Source organism: Cydia amplana, chromosome 8 (genome assembly GCF_948474715.1).
Source record: "Cydia amplana chromosome 8, ilCydAmpl1.1, whole genome shotgun sequence".
Lineage (NCBI taxonomy): Eukaryota > Metazoa > Arthropoda > Insecta > Lepidoptera > Tortricidae > Cydia > Cydia amplana.
In genome coordinates this window covers 19,459,994-19,475,911 of record NC_086076.1, presented here as the reverse complement: position 1 = coordinate 19,475,911, position 15,918 = coordinate 19,459,994, and the positions used below count along the sequence as shown (strand labels likewise).

General features: G+C 54.2%; 1 protein-coding gene across 1 annotated transcript in view; it reads left to right on the top strand.

Annotated features, from left to right (window-relative positions):
• Positions 1-15,918, top strand: part of LOC134650157 (importin-13) — a 29,366-nt gene that overhangs the window by 11,343 nt on the left and 2,105 nt on the right. Inside the window, exons 10-15 of the mRNA XM_063505014.1 lie at positions 2,610-2,800; positions 3,225-3,368; positions 4,101-4,247; positions 4,518-4,655; positions 6,505-6,716; positions 9,875-10,008. Coding sequence (XP_063361084.1) covers positions 2,610-2,800; positions 3,225-3,368; positions 4,101-4,247; positions 4,518-4,655; positions 6,505-6,716; positions 9,875-10,008 — 966 coding nt within the window. The remainder of the gene's footprint in view (positions 1-2,609; positions 2,801-3,224; positions 3,369-4,100; positions 4,248-4,517; positions 4,656-6,504; positions 6,717-9,874; positions 10,009-15,918) is intronic.

The following is a 15,918-nucleotide window of genomic DNA, read 5'->3' as shown; positions in this document are numbered from 1 at the left end:
CCATACACATGATAGGACACGTGGACGTGGCACGGATCCGGCAGGATGCTGGACACCGCGCTGGACTGCCTGGGTGAGTGTGGACATGATAGGACACGTGGAGGCCGCACGGATCCGGCAGGATGCTGGACACCGCGTTGGACTGCCTGGGTGAGTGTGGACATGATAGGACACGTGGAGGCCGCACGGATCCGGCAGGATGCTGGACACCGCGTTGGACTGCCTGGGTGAGTGTGGACATGATAGGACACGTGGACGTGGCACGGATCCGGCAGGATGCTGGACACCGCGCTGGACTGCCTGGGTGAGTGTGGACCCATACACATGATAGGACACGTGGACGTGGCACGGATCCGGCAGGATGCTGGACACCGCGCTGGACTGCCTGGGTGAGTGTGGACATGATAGGACACGTGGAGGCCGCACGGATCCGGCAGGATGCTGGACACCGCGTTGGACTGCCTGGGTGAGTGTGGACATGATAGGACACGTGGAGGCCGCACGGATCCGGCAGGATGCTGGACACCGCGCTGGACTGCCTGGGTGAGTGTGGACCCATACACATGATAGGACACGTGGACGTGGCACGGATCCGGCAGGATGCTGGACACCGCGCTGGACTGCCTGGGTGAGTGTGGACCCATACACATGATAGGACACGTGGACGTGGCACGGATCCGGCAGGATGCTGGACACCGTGCTGGACTGCCTGGGTGAGTGTGGACCCATACACATGATAGGACACGTGGACGTGGCACGGATCCGGCAGGATGCTGGACACCGCGCTGGACTGCCTGGGTGAGTGTGGACCCATACACATGATAGGACACGTGGACGTGGCACGGATCCGGCAGGATGCTGGACACCGCGCTGGACTGCCTGGGTGAGTGTGGACCCATACACATGATAGGACACGTGGACGTGGCACGGATCCGGCAGGATGCTGGACACCGCGCTGGACTGCCTGGGTGAGTGTGGACCCATACACATGATAGGACACGTGGACGTGGCACGGATCCGGCAGGATGCTGGACACCGCGCTGGACTGCCTGGGTGAGTGTGGACATGATAGGACACGTGGACGTCGCACGGATCCGGCAGGATGCTGGACACCTTCGACTGTCTGAGTGTGGATCCCATACACGACGGACAAAGATCCCATACCGAATAGGGATGATGTATATGGTAATGTAAAAAAATATAGGACTCAAAAGTTTCAAAATTTGAAGTTTTTTTAACTTCCAAAAAGGAATAAAGTAAGGGTACGACTCGATTCCTTACATTTTATCCAAAAAAAGATTGTACGGCAACTATAATACATGACGGAGGGTTTGAGCGATGGCGGATGGGCGTAGTACCTCGATGTATTACTTCACAGCTAATATAGTATGCTATCAGTGCATGAAATAAACTTTCGGACTCGTTAACCATACCAGTGCCTAGTAACTACTCACTATTGGGAAATATTTGGATCGAGCTCAAATAAAAGGATCACATATTATAAAATCGTTCAAAACTTTATTTAAGTCAAGCTACACTGGCTCCAACCCTACACCTCTGACCCGAGAAGGTTTAAATCCTTCTCAATTGGAAAAGGGTATCCCAATATAGGACCAGCAACAAACTCGGCGGGACACATCTTTGCAAAACAACACATCGTCGGGTGACAAGTAAAAGTCACTAACTAACATCATTGAAATTATTGGACAATAAACCGTGTTACAAGTGTAATAAAGTGCATTGTTACTTTAATTTTTTGATAGTACTTAGTGACTTTTACTTCTCACCCGACGACATCTTCTCTTCATTTTACAAAAGTAAGCTTCTAATGACACATAAGAAATCAAAATAACACTTGGAAATAAAAACATAGCTAAATAGTTAAAGAACGTGAGAATCTATAAGCTTTCAGAATAATCCTTCAGGTATAAGCCTTCAGGAAAGTGGCGAATTAGGCCGTCCGATCTCTAGCGCGGTCCGATTAATTCTGCCGGCGGAGCCTTACCGCTCCCGCCTCGAAGTCCAGTTGGCAAACCTGCTCGACAATTTGACCATCATAACAACAAAAATGCCAACTCGTGCCTACGTTCACCCAAGATAAACCTTTTGACGTTCCAAAGCCTTCTACTTGTCATCTTAGTTCAACAATACGCCAATAGATGGCGTTACTTTAGACGAAACTTTTATTATTCCGTTACAACCAAGTAATACGTAGCCAAACATTGCTAATCGACTTTATACAGGCGTCTAAAACTATGAACTGTAACGCTGCAATACGTCCTTCTGGAGTCTCGCTCCGACATACGTAAATGCAATATTTTACCGACAAAATCGCAATTTTACTTATTTTCCACACTTCAAGATCGGCTTTCAGTGATCTCGATGTCACGTTCACTTATAGTTTTGTTAGGAGCGTTTCACGAGTACAACTGTCGGACTTTGACTAACATTTCTGACTTTCGTATTGCTTCTATGCAATGGGTCCCATAAAGGCATTTGGTCCCAAAAATAAACCTGATCGATTGAATACCATTAATATAACTACTTGTACAAATATAATCGTCAACTTTTCCAGAGACGATTTAAAATAAAGAACGTGTATCTGTCAGGCAGCTACGCGGGCTGGGTGGCGGCGCTGCCGGGCCCGGGCGGGGCGGCGCTGGGGCGGGCGTGCGTGGCGGCGGCGGGGGCGGCGCTGCCGCGCGCGGGCCCGGCGGCCGCGCTGGCGCTGCGCAAGCTGTGCGCCGACTGCGCCGAGCCCGCCGCCGCGCTCGCCGCCGACATCGTGCAGGCCGCGCAGGTATACTGGTTAGACGATGCCAGTGCTGTCATTGCCCGAGTATAAACAGTTTTTCGAGACAAGCCAGCGCTAGCTACCAGCACCATTGACTTATATATTCTGTCGGCGAGGTGTCCGCCATTTTCGGCGTTTGACGTCTGTCACTTAGGTAAAGAAAAAACTAAAAAAAAAAGCTATTCATTGAGGTGCGGAAACTAATCTTCGAGTTGCCTTCTCTAGTTCTACATAATATGTCGATGGCCGGCACTGACGGGAATTGAGCGCTTGCCTATTCGCGCTAGTGCTGGTTTCTCTAAAACCTGACGCCAGCGTTCCTGGCTTCATCTAAACCTAGCTTAACTCATCTCATTTCACTTGACACCTGCACTTATTACATCGCAAAGTATAACCAAGCCCTTATTTGAAGCGTGTATTGTGTATTTAGAGCGAGCAAGCACGATCGGAAGCGTGGGTGCGGCGACAGCTGCTGAGCGCGGCGGGCTCGGCGCTGGCCGCCGCCGACCTCGAGGTGGCGACACCGCTCCTGCACGAGCTGGCGACGTCGCTCGCCGCGGACCTGCGCCGGCAGGTATTGCTTGTTAATATGCTTGTGATAGACTACCCGTCCCTCTCTAATTAATACAGTTGAACAAAAGCGGGTATTCTATCTCGCTGGCGAGATACGGTGGCGCCGCTCCTGTACTACCTAAGCCTGCTAGTCAGTTATTAACGAACACAATGGTTTGTGTTTATGCACTACTTTTTTTTACGACCAAGACAGCCCCTAGTTGTTTGTCTAAGAACGTCATCACAATAGGGATGATGACACATGTTGAATTTTATAACAAAATCTAGTAAAATAGATAGCAAACGAGCAATTTATCACAATAATGTGGATATTAAAATAAAATATTGAAAAATTACAAAAATACAGGACCTGAAAGTTTCAAAATTTAAGTTTTTTTTAACTTCCAAAAACGATAAAAGTAAGGGTACCATTCGATTCCTTACATTTCACCAAAAAAAATATTGTATAGCAACTATATACATAAACGCAATATTTCACCGACAAAAACGCAATTTTCTTGTTTTGTCCATACTACAACGTGGGCGATGACGTCACGGCCTCTGGCCGTTTAGTATAGGGCGTTTCGCGAGTGAAGTGCGACTGTCGGACTTTGACTACAATTTCTGACTTTTGTGTTACTTTAATGCAATGGGTCCCATATAGACATTTGATCCTAAAAACAAACCCGATCGATTGATACCATAAAAAAAAATTAGTCATGTAGCCTATTATTTAACAAACTCTTGCATTTAGGCGGAGGACCCAACGCGTGCGTCGGGCGCCGCAGAATGTGCCGCGGCGCTGCTGGCGGCGCTACCGGCGCAGCCCGCGCTATGTCTATCGCTGTGTCAGACACTCCTGCCCAATCTGACAGCCTTCGCGTGTCCGCAACTTGTAGAGGTGAGTCATTCTCATTTTAACTTTTACTTTAAAGTGTGACTTGAGTTGTGTTTTAGTCACGTTTAACTGTAATTTTTTAAAGTTCCTAGCATTTAAAACAATTTAAAAAATCAAACGAAGGACCTGTCTCTGGTTATTATACCTACACCAAATTGTATAAAACTGTTTTCTATGATGTCAGTATCCAGGGAAGAAAACAGGTCCTATCCTATGATAAATATTAGGGGAAGTGTCTCCTTACCCTTTAATAACTTACGATTTTTTTAACAGCCAATGTTCCACATCCTAAAGCAAACGGTGTCGTCTCTAATGGACGACTGCCGGCCGCTAGTGGACGCTATAGGACAGCTCACAGCCGCCGGATTTCGCGCTCGACCCACCGCCGCCGGGCTGGACGTCGTCAAACTGGTGAGACAACGACACCTCGTATAGTTTGTAGCTTTCTAATAGACCCCGAAGGCTAATCCTATTGTCTATTGTTCAGTAAAACCGCACGTGCTACTTACCTGCAAAAAAGGGTCCTAAGTATTCTATTTGGCACCTGAGCGCGGGCTAGTCCAACGCTCAAAAAACCAGTGTAGGTGCGCTCTCCGATAACGCGCCTTTGTTACGCATCTCGATGACACACTTTAGACTGGTTCTGTAGCGTTCGACTCGCCGGCACTCAGTAACCGAAGTACCGATTTTTTATGCAGGTGGTTGTGGCACGTGGCACGAGCGGTTTTACTTAACAATAGACAATAGGATTAGCCTTCGGGGTCTATTAGAAAGCTACAAACCATAACTCATGAGGCCCTGGTACTTGCTCCGCGCTAAATTAAATTTTTAGACAGTTTTTTTCTCGATTTTGGCCACCGTAGCCTATGGAGACTAACAATCAACGCTAAGCGGTTTTCGTAGTCTATGGATGTTGCTATATTAAAGGTGTCACATGCGCGTTTCTGACTTATGAAGCAATTGTTTCTACTATACAACCTAAAATAATTAATTTGAGCTATCATTTTGTTTCGTCCTCTTGACCACGGCGAGCTGTGATTGGTCCATTTCATTATAGTTGACTAAACCGTTTCGAAATGAACATTATAGTTGAGTTGGGATCCCATAGTGAAAAAAATATGCGATTTCAGTTTGGTGTACGAAGTCTTAATTCAAGCATTACAGTCGACGAGTAGAAAAAAAAACCGGCCAAGTGCGAGTCGGACTCGCGCACGGAGGGTTCCGCACCATCAACAAAAAATAGAGCAAAACAAGCAAAAAAAAAACAAGCAAAAAAACGGTCACCCATCCAAGTACTGACCCCGCCCGACGGTGTTTAACTTCGGTCAAAAATCACGTTTGTTGTATGGGAGCCCCACTTAAATCTTTATTTTATTCTGTTTTTAGTATTTGTTGTTATAGCGGCAAGAGAAATACATCATCTGTGAAAATTTCAACTGTCTAGCTATCACGGTTCGTGAGATACAGCCTGATGACAGACGGATGGACGGACGGACAGCGGAGTCTTAGTAATAGGGTCCCGTTTTTACCCTTTGGGTACGGAACCCTAAAAAATATGCGATTTCAGTTTGGTATACGACGTCTTAATTCAAGCATTGCAGTCGACGAGTAGGAAAAATTTGTTTACAGCACATATGGGTATGGCCCTATTTTCTCGCAATAGTGCGTAAAATAGCACTTTTCGTGTGTATGTCGTATATATCGCCTCTCGTTTTGAATTTCCTCTTTTCCGCACCTTTGTTAAATAACTAATTATTGTATGACTCGCGACAGTTTAAGAATTTGTGTGCAGTTAAAAAAAAATATATATATATTTTATTCAGTAAACCAAACAGTTTTACAGTGTTTTAGTTGGTGTCTCTTTTTAAGTATCGAGATACTTGTGTCAAGAGACACCGCACTTCCATTATTATGAATTAGCTTTAGCTTTATTGGTACAATATATATATATATATGGGTGGATCAACTATTTCTTGTTGTTATTCTGTCCGGTCAGCCAAGAGACAATAGTAGCATAGTTTGTTAGAAGACATTGTACACCACCTTCTTCTGACACGCCTGGTAGACGACCCTCAATGGAAAGGGTTTATAAGTATCACAAAAAAGCGTGTTTTGTCAATTTAAATGCCTAAAAATCAGGTTTTAAAGAGTGACCCAGGAGAACGTAACCATGGCAACGAGTGACAAGAAAAAGTTGATTCACCCATATATATAAAATATGGAGTAATATCTTTCACTGAAAAATCTTCAAAATCTGCAGTTGGTGATAATATTCGGCAACGAGTGCGCGTCCATGCCGGCGCTCCTCCACGCTTGCGTCGCGCTGAGCGCCGGCAGCGTGGCGCCCGAGCCCGCCGCCGCGCCCGACCTCGCCGAGGCGCTGTTTGCCGTGCTGCGCCAGCTCACCAAGAAGAAACCGGCGTATATCGACTGGATAGACGATCTGCTGTCGGAACTGGTCGAACTAGGTGCGTATGAAGTGCGGAAAAAGCCTTTCCCGAGGGACTGGAAAGATCTGATATTATCTGTCAGCTCCGAGCGGCTCATATTTGAGCCAGAACGCTTATGGGTGACGTCATATCGTGGGATTCGACAGGTTAAGAATAATTTGGAGACAAAAGACATCTCTGAATGGAATGTCCTCTCGAGCTTAGCGGGGTCCTGACCTCGCCGAGGCGCTGTTTGCCGTGCTGCGCCAGCTCACCAAGAAGAAACCCGCTTATATCGACTGGATAGACGATCTGCTGTCGGAACTGGTCGAACTAGGTGCGTATGAAGTGCGGAAAAAGCCTTTCCCGAGGGACTGGAAAGATCTGATATTATCTGTCAGCTCCGAGCGGCTCATATTTGAGCCAGAACGCTTATGGGTGACGTCATATCGTGGGATTCGACAGGTTAAGAATAATTTGGAGACAAAAGACATCTCTGAATGGAATGTCCTCTCGAGCTTAGCGGGGTCCTGACCTCGCCGAGGCGCTGTTTGCCGTGCTGCGCCAGCTCACCAAGAAGAAACCCGCTTATATCGACTGGATAGACGATCTGCTGTCGGAACTGGTCGAACTAGGTGCGTATGAAGTGCGGAAAAAGCCTTTCCCGAGGGACTGGAAAGATCTGATATTATCTGTCAGCTCCGAGCGGCTCATATTTGAGCCAGAACGCTTATGGGTGACGTCATATCGTGGGATTCGACAGGTTAAGAATAATTTGGAGACAAAAGACATCTCTGAATGGAATGTCCTCTCGAGCTTAGCGGGGTCCTGACCTCGCCGAGGCGCTGTTTGCCGTGCTGCGCCAGCTCACCAAGAAGAAACCGGCGTATATCGACTGGATAGACGATCTGCTGTCGGAACTGGTCGAACTAGGTGCGTATGAAGTGCGGAAAAAGCCTTTCCCGAGGGACTGGAAAGATCTGATATTATCTGTCAGCTCCGAGCGGCTCATATTTGAGCCAGAACGCTTATGGGTGACGTCATATCGTGGGATTCGACAGGTTAAGAATAATTTGGAGACAAAAGACATCTCTGAATGGAATGTCCTCTCGAGCTTAGCGGGGTCCTGACCTCGCCGAGGCGCTGTTTGCCGTGCTGCGCCAGCTCACCAAGAAGAAACCCGCTTATATCGACTGGATAGACGATCTGCTGTCGGAACTGGTCGAACTAGGTGCGTATGAAGTGCGGAAAAAGCCTTTCCCGAGGGACTGGAAAGATCTGATATTATCTGTCAGCTCCGAGCGGCTCATATTTGAGCCAGAACGCTTATGGGTGACGTCATATCGTGGGATTCGACAGGTTAAGAATAATTTGGAGACAAAAGACATCTCTGAATGGAATGTCCTCTCGAGCTTAGCGGGGTCCTGACCTCGCCGAGGCGCTGTTTGCCGTGCTGCGCCAGCTCACCAAGAAGAAACCCGCTTATATCGACTGGATAGACGATCTGCTGTCGGAACTGGTCGAACTAGGTGCGTATGAAGTGCGGAAAAAGCCTTTCCCGAGGGACTGGAAAGATCTGATATTATCTGTCAGCTCCGAGCGGCTCATATTTGAGCCAGAACGCTTATGGGTGACGTCATATCGTGGGATTCGACAGGTTAAGAATAATTTGGAGACAAAAGACATCTCTGAATGGAATGTCCTCTCGAGCTTAGCGGGGTCCTGACCTCGCCGAGGCGCTGTTTGCCGTGCTGCGCCAGCTCACCAAGAAGAAACCCGCTTATATCGACTGGATAGACGATCTGCTGTCGGAACTGGTCGAACTAGGTGCGTATGAAGTGAGGAAATACTGTGGAACGATCTGCTACTACGAATAGCTTGCTACGAAATTTTCGGGTAAAATATTGCAAGGTAAACTAGACCATATTGCAAGGTAAACTAGACCCACTTCCCATTATTCGATTGTTACTTATAGGTATGGTAGCATCGATTTGATGAGGAGGTGGCCATAGGAACTGTGTGGTAAAATAACGCAACTTAATTGTGATTGAGTTTGTTAGAATTGTTTCGATGAGTATTATGGAGTTGCCCGTTAAAAGAAAAGTGCAATTTTGTATCAAACTATTTTTTGTCAAAAACTTCTCGTTCTAGGGACATCTGCGATCGTCTGTACCATCCCCCACTGTTAACTGTACATTATGCCTTTTGTAATAAGGTCCACCGATGTACAGTTGCCGTGTGTAGTATCGATGATCCCTACCATTATATGGGGCATTATCTATGAAAAGGGACCTTATCGTCGATGGCGCTTACGCCGCACGGCGTCGCGTGTAGTGATGGGTGGGACATCAATTTAAAATGAGTTTGTATGAGTACCTCATTTTCTAAAATGAAGTACTACAATGTCTTACTTCAAATGAGGTGAGGTACTACAATTTTTTTTGCATCGACCGTTCCTCCGGCTTCACAAAACTCCAACGGCAACAAAAAATATTTAATGTATAGACATATTTATGAAAGACATATTTAAGATGTATGAAAGCCTGCAGCGTTACGCTTGTTGTCTTTCGTGTGTCATTTTCGGCGAGGCGACATTGAAGTTGGGCGTGTGTCTGTCTCACTCCCTCTTTGGATAAATATAATTCATTGTTTCATTTTTAAAGGATTTTTGAGGGAATGTCCCAGTCAGTGACGCGTGAGGCAGTGAGCGAAACTTCAACGAATTTCTCGGTGGACCTTTTGTCTTTGCAATAAGGTTTGTAGTTCGGCAGTTAACAGACTCATTTGAGACTCAAATGAGGATTTGAATGTCGGCGAGTACCGAGCGGCTCGCGCGCTCGCGAGTATCGCGACTCTTGCGAGTTGTGAGTACTTGTGCGCATCGCGCGCTCGCGCGCCTCAGCCGCGAGTGGTTTCTTCAAATGAAGTGTTTGAATGATTTGTGTGGTAAGACCTGTTGTGATGCGCGCGAGTAAATGAGTAAAATGAATAGAGGAGTGAAGTAAGACATTTTTGCGGTGTGAAGTACTGCGACGATTTAACAAAATGAGTGGTACAAAAGAGGTGCCTCACGAGTGAGCAACTCAACACTAGTCGCGTGGCCTCGTATTATTATCGGAGCATCGTTAATAATGGCGTATGCGCCATCGACATTAAGGTCCCTTTTCATGGATAACGTCAGATATTATTGTTCCCAGGCAGTGAATGCGTGCGCATGTGGGAGGCCGGGGCGGCTCGCTCGGCGTGCCTGTGGCTGGGCGCGCTGGCGGCCGTGCGCCCGGCCGCGCTGCAGCCGCACGCGCCGCTGCTCACCCAGGCCGCGCTGCGGTGTATAGGTAATGTGTGTATAGGTAATGCGTGCGCATGTGGGAGGCCGGGGCGGCTCGCTCGGCGTGCCTGTGGCTGGGCGCGCTGGCGGCCGTGCGCCCGGCCGCGCTGCAGCCGCACGCGCCGCTGCTCACCCAGGCCGCGCTGCGGTGTATAGGTAATGTGTGTATAGGTAATGCGTGCGCATGTGGGAGGCCGGGGCGGCTCGCTCGGCGTGCCTGTGGCTGGGCGCGCTGGCGGCCGTGCGCCCGGCCGCGCTGCAGCCGCACGCGCCGCTGCTCACCCAGGCCGCGCTGCGGTGTATAGGTAATGCGTGCGCATGTGGGAGGCCGGGGCGGCTCGCTCGGCGTGCCTGTGGCTGGGCGCGCTGGCGGCCGTGCGCCCGGCCGCGCTGCAGCCGCACGCGCCGCTGCTCACCCAGGCCGCGCTGCGGTGTATAGGTAATGTGTGTATAGGTAATGCGTGCGCATGTGAGAGGCCGGGGCGGCTCGCTCGGCGTGCCTGTGGCTGGGCGCGCTGGCGGCCGTGCGCCCGGCCGCGCTGCAGCCGCACGCGCCGCTGCTCACCCAGGCCGCGCTGCGGTGTATAGGTAATGCGTGCGCATGTGGGAGGCCGGGGCGGCTCGCTCGGCGTGCCTGTGGCTGGGCGCGCTGGCGGCCGTGCGCCCGGCCGCGCTGCAGCCGCACGCGCCGCTGCTCACCCAGGCCGCGCTGCGGTGTATAGGTAATGTGTGTATAGGTAATGCGTGCGCATGTGGGAGGCCGGGGCGGCTCGCTCGGCGTGCCTGTGGCTGGGCGCGCTGGCGGCCGTGCGCCCGGCCGCGCTGCAGCCGCACGCGCCGCTGCTCACCCAGGCCGCGCTGCGGTGTATAGGTAATGTGTGTATAGGTAATGCGTGCGCATGTGGGAGGCCGGGGCGGCTCGCTCGGCGTGCCTGTGGCTGGGCGCGCTGGCGGCCGTGCGCCCGGCCGCGCTGCAGCCGCACGCGCCGCTGCTCACCCAGGCCGCGCTGCGGTGTATAGGTAATGTGTGTATAGGTAATGCGTGCGCATGTGGGAGGCCGGGGCGGCTCGCTCGGCGTGCCTGTGGCTGGGCGCGCTGGCGGCCGTGCGCCCGGCCGCGCTGCAGCCGCACGCGCCGCTGCTCACCCAGGCCGCGCTGCGGTGTATAGGTAATGTGTGTATAGGTAATGCGTGCGCATGTGGGAGGCCGGGGCGGCTCGCTCGGCGTGCCTGTGGCTGGGCGCGCTGGCGGCCGTGCGCCCGGCCGCGCTGCAGCCGCACGCGCCGCTGCTCACCCAGGCCGCGCTGCGGTGTATAGGTAATGTGTGTATAGGTAATGCGTGCGCATGTGGGAGGCCGGGGCGGCTCGCTCGGCGTGCCTGTGGCTGGGCGCGCTGGCGGCCGTGCGCCCGGCCGCGCTGCAGCCGCACGCGCCGCTGCTCACCCAGGCCGCGCTGCGGTGTATAGGTAATGTGTGTATAGGTAATGCGTGCGCATGTGGGAGGCCGGGGCGGCTCGCTCGGCGTGCCTGTGGCTGGGCGCGCTGGCGGCCGTGCGCCCGGCCGCGCTGCAGCCGCACGCGCCGCTGCTCACCCAGGCCGCGCTGCGGTGTATAGGTAATGTGTGTATAGGTAATGCGTGCGCATGTGGGAGGCCGGGGCGGCTCGCTCGGCGTGCCTGTGGCTGGGCGCGCTGGCGGCCGTGCGCCCGGCCGCGCTGCAGCCGCACGCGCCGCTGCTCACCCAGGCCGCGCTGCGGTGTATAGGTAATGTGTGTATAGGTAATGCGTGCGCATGTGGGAGGCCGGGGCGGCTCGCTCGGCGTGCCTGTGGCTGGGCGCGCTGGCGGCCGTGCGCCCGGCCGCGCTGCAGCCGCACGCGCCGCTGCTCACCCAGGCCGCGCTGCGGTGTATAGGTAATGTGTGTATAGGTAATGCGTGCGCATGTGGGAGGCCGGGGCGGCTCGCTCGGCGTGCCTGTGGCTGGGCGCGCTGGCGGCCGTGCGCCCGGCCGCGCTGCAGCCGCACGCGCCGCTGCTCACCCAGGCCGCGCTGCGGTGTATAGGTAATGTGTGTATAGGTAATGCGTGCGCATGTGAGAGGCCGGGGCGGCTCGCTCGGCGTGCCTGTGGCTGGGCGCGCTGGCGGCCGTGCGCCCGGCCGCGCTGCAGCCGCACGCGCCGCTGCTCACCCAGGCCGCGCTGCGGTGTATAGGTAATGTGTGTATAGGTAATGCGTGCGCATGTGGGAGGCCGGGGCGGCTCGCTCGGCGTGCCTGTGGCTGGGCGCGCTGGCGGCCGTGCGCCCGGCCGCGCTGCAGCCGCACGCGCCGCTGCTCACCCAGGCCGCGCTGCGGTGTATAGGTAATGTGTGTATAGGTAATGCGTGCGCATGTGGGAGGCCGGGGCGGCTCGCTCGGCGTGCCTGTGGCTGGGCGCGCTGGCGGCCGTGCGCCCGGCCGCGCTGCAGCCGCACGCGCCGCTGCTCACCCAGGCCGCGCTGCGGTGTATAGGTTTTTTTTTTTTTTTTTTTTTTTTTTTTTTTTTTTTTTTTTTTATTGAGAAACAAACAGTCTTATAATAAACATAAAAGCAACTTAGCTAATAGCTACAAATTGATTTATTTATAGACCTATAGTTCCCTATTTTAGATTTAAGCTAGTTTTTAATTTATTTTAGTAATACACTGTATATATCTTGTTTGTAAATGAATTATCTACAAACTGTATCGAGGTACAATTAAAAAAAATAATAAAAAAGTGTAACCTTATAGTTGTACATAACAAATGAGTGAACAAGAGAAGATACTCAAAAAACCAGTGCCTACTATACTTACAACATTACACCCTTATTTTAATAGAGAATATACAGTCCTCTTAAAGAGATTTAATGAACTGCCAAACAATTCTGCGTCCATACATTTTTCATTGTACTGTTTACATGCGCGCCCAATATACGAATGCTGTGCGTGTTTCGTTCTGCTGTTAGGAATGCTAAATAATGCCTTACTGCGACAACTACGTTCGTTCTTACGGGGGACTCGGAAGCCAATTTTATGTAGTAAGTCAGGGGCATCTACAACATTATTAATAATTTTGAATAAAAATACCAAATCTGTACAAGACCGTCTAAGTGAAAGCGGCTGGATATTATGATGCGTAGCCGAGGAAGCGTAATTTACATAGTTACGACCCACTCGAAATTCCAGTGCTTTAATGAACTTTTTCTGGAGTCTTTCAATTCGGGTCTTATGGACATTAAAGAAAGGATTCCAAACTACAGAAGCAAATTCCAATCTACTACGAACGTAACTATTATAAAGAAGTTTATAAGTGAGAGGTCTACGAGTCTAGGTAATGTGTGTATAGGTAATGCGTGCGCATGTGGGAGGCCGGGGCGGCTCGCTCGGCGTGCCTGTGGCTGGGCGCGCTGGCGGCCGTGCGCCCGGCCGCGCTGCAGCCGCACGCGCCGCTGCTCACCCAGGCCGCGCTGCGGTGTATAGGTAATGTGTGTATAGGTAATGCGTGCGCATGTGGGAGGCCGGGGCGGCTCGCTCGGCGTGCCTGTGGCTGGGCGCGCTGGCGGCCGTGCGCCCGGCCGCGCTGCAGCCGCACGCGCCGCTGCTCACCCAGGCCGCGCTGCGGTGTATAGGTAATGTGTGTATAGGTAATGCGTGCGCATGTGGGAGGCCGGGGCGGCTCGCTCGGCGTGCCTGTGGCTGGGCGCGCTGGCGGCCGTGCGCCCGGCCGCGCTGCAGCCGCACGCGCCGCTGCTCACCCAGGCCGCGCTGCGGTGTATAGGTAATGTGTGTATAGGTAATGCGTGCGCATGTGGGAGGCCGGGGCGGCTCGCTCGGCGTGCCTGTGGCTGGGCGCGCTGGCGGCCGTGCGCCCGGCCGCGCTGCAGCCGCACGCGCCGCTGCTCACCCAGGCCGCGCTGCGGTGTATAGGTAATGTGTGTATAGGTAATGCGTGCGCATGTGGGAGGCCGGGGCGGCTCGCTCGGCGTGCCTGTGGCTGGGCGCGCTGGCGGCCGTGCGCCCGGCCGCGCTGCAGCCGCACGCGCCGCTGCTCACCCAGGCCGCGCTGCGGTGTATAGGTAATGTGTGTATAGGTAATGCGTGCGCATGTGGGAGGCCGGGGCGGCTCGCTCGGCGTGCCTGTGGCTGGGCGCGCTGGCGGCCGTGCGCCCGGCCGCGCTGCAGCCGCACGCGCCGCTGCTCACCCAGGCCGCGCTGCGGTGTATAGGTAATGTGTGTATAGGTAATGCGTGCGCATGTGGGAGGCCGGGGCGGCTCGCTCGGCGTGCCTGTGGCTGGGCGCGCTGGCGGCCGTGCGCCCGGCCGCGCTGCAGCCGCACGCGCCGCTGCTCACCCAGGCCGCGCTGCGGTGTATAGGTAATGTGTGTATAGGTAATGCGTGCGCATGTGGGAGGCCGGGGCGGCTCGCTCGGCGTGCCTGTGGCTGGGCGCGCTGGCGGCCGTGCGCCCGGCCGCGCTGCAGCCGCACGCGCCGCTGCTCACCCAGGCCGCGCTGCGGTGTATAGGTAATGCGTGCGCATGTGGGAGGCCGGGGCGGCTCGCTCGGCGTGCCTGTGGCTGGGCGCGCTGGCGGCCGTGCGCCCGGCCGCGCTGCAGCCGCACGCGCCGCTGCTCACCCAGGCCGCGCTGCGGTGTATAGGTAATGTGTGTATAGGTAATGCGTGCGCATGTGGGAGGCCGGGGCGGCTCGCTCGGCGTGCCTGTGGCTGGGCGCGCTGGCGGCCGTGCGCCCGGCCGCGCTGCAGCCGCACGCGCCGCTGCTCACCCAGGCCGCGCTGCGGTGTATAGGTAATGTGTGTATAGGTAATGCGTGCGCATGTGGGAGGCCGGGGCGGCTCGCTCGGCGTGCCTGTGGCTGGGCGCGCTGGCGGCCGTGCGCCCGGCCGCGCTGCAGCCGCACGCGCCGCTGCTCACCCAGGCCGCGCTGCGGTGTATAGGTAATGTGTGTATAGGTAATGCGTGCGCATGTGGGAGGCCGGGGCGGCTCGCTCGGCGTGCCTGTGGCTGGGCGCGCTGGCGGCCGTGCGCCCGGCCGCGCTGCAGCCGCACGCGCCGCTGCTCACCCAGGCCGCGCTGCGGTGTATAGCTAATGTGTGTATAGGTAATGCGTGCGCATGTGGGAGGCCGGGGCGGCTCGCTCGGCGTGCCTGTGGCTGGGCGCGCTGGCGGCCGTGCGCCCGGCCGCGCTGCAGCCGCACGCGCCGCTGCTCACCCAGGCCGCGCTGCGGTGTATAGGTAATGTGTGTATAGGTAATGCGTGCGCATGTGGGAGGCCGGGGCGGCTCGCTCGGCGTGCCTGTGGCTGGGCGCGCTGGCGGCCGTGCGCCCGGCCGCGCTGCAGCCGCACGCGCCGCTGCTCACCCAGGCCGCGCTGCGGTGTATAGGTAATGTGTGTATAGGTAATGCGTGCGCATGTGGGAGGCCGGGGCGGCTCGCTCGGCGTGCCTGTGGCTGGGCGCGCTGGCGGCCGTGCGCCCGGCCGCGCTGCAGCCGCACGCGCCGCTGCTCACCCAGGCCGCGCTGCGGTGTATAGGTAATGTTGTCGACGGCCAATCGTCAAATCCGCCCGATCATCAAATTCCTAGGCACGCTCTGAAACTCGGGAAACACCGCTATTTCATGAACCATAACCGCCCGCTATATCGTTCAAATCTGCACGGCGGCATGTCGAATAAATTGGCTGTCTTATTTCATTTTGCGTTAACAAAATGGACACCTGAGAGTTGAGCTTTAACTTGATGTAATTATTTTTGAAAAGATGTGTCCCGCCGAGTTTGTTGCCGGTCCCATAATGGGATACTCTCCTCCAATTGAGGGGGGATTTAAATCTTCTCGGGGCAGAGGTGTAGGGTTGGAGCCGGTCTACCTAGCTTTATTTGA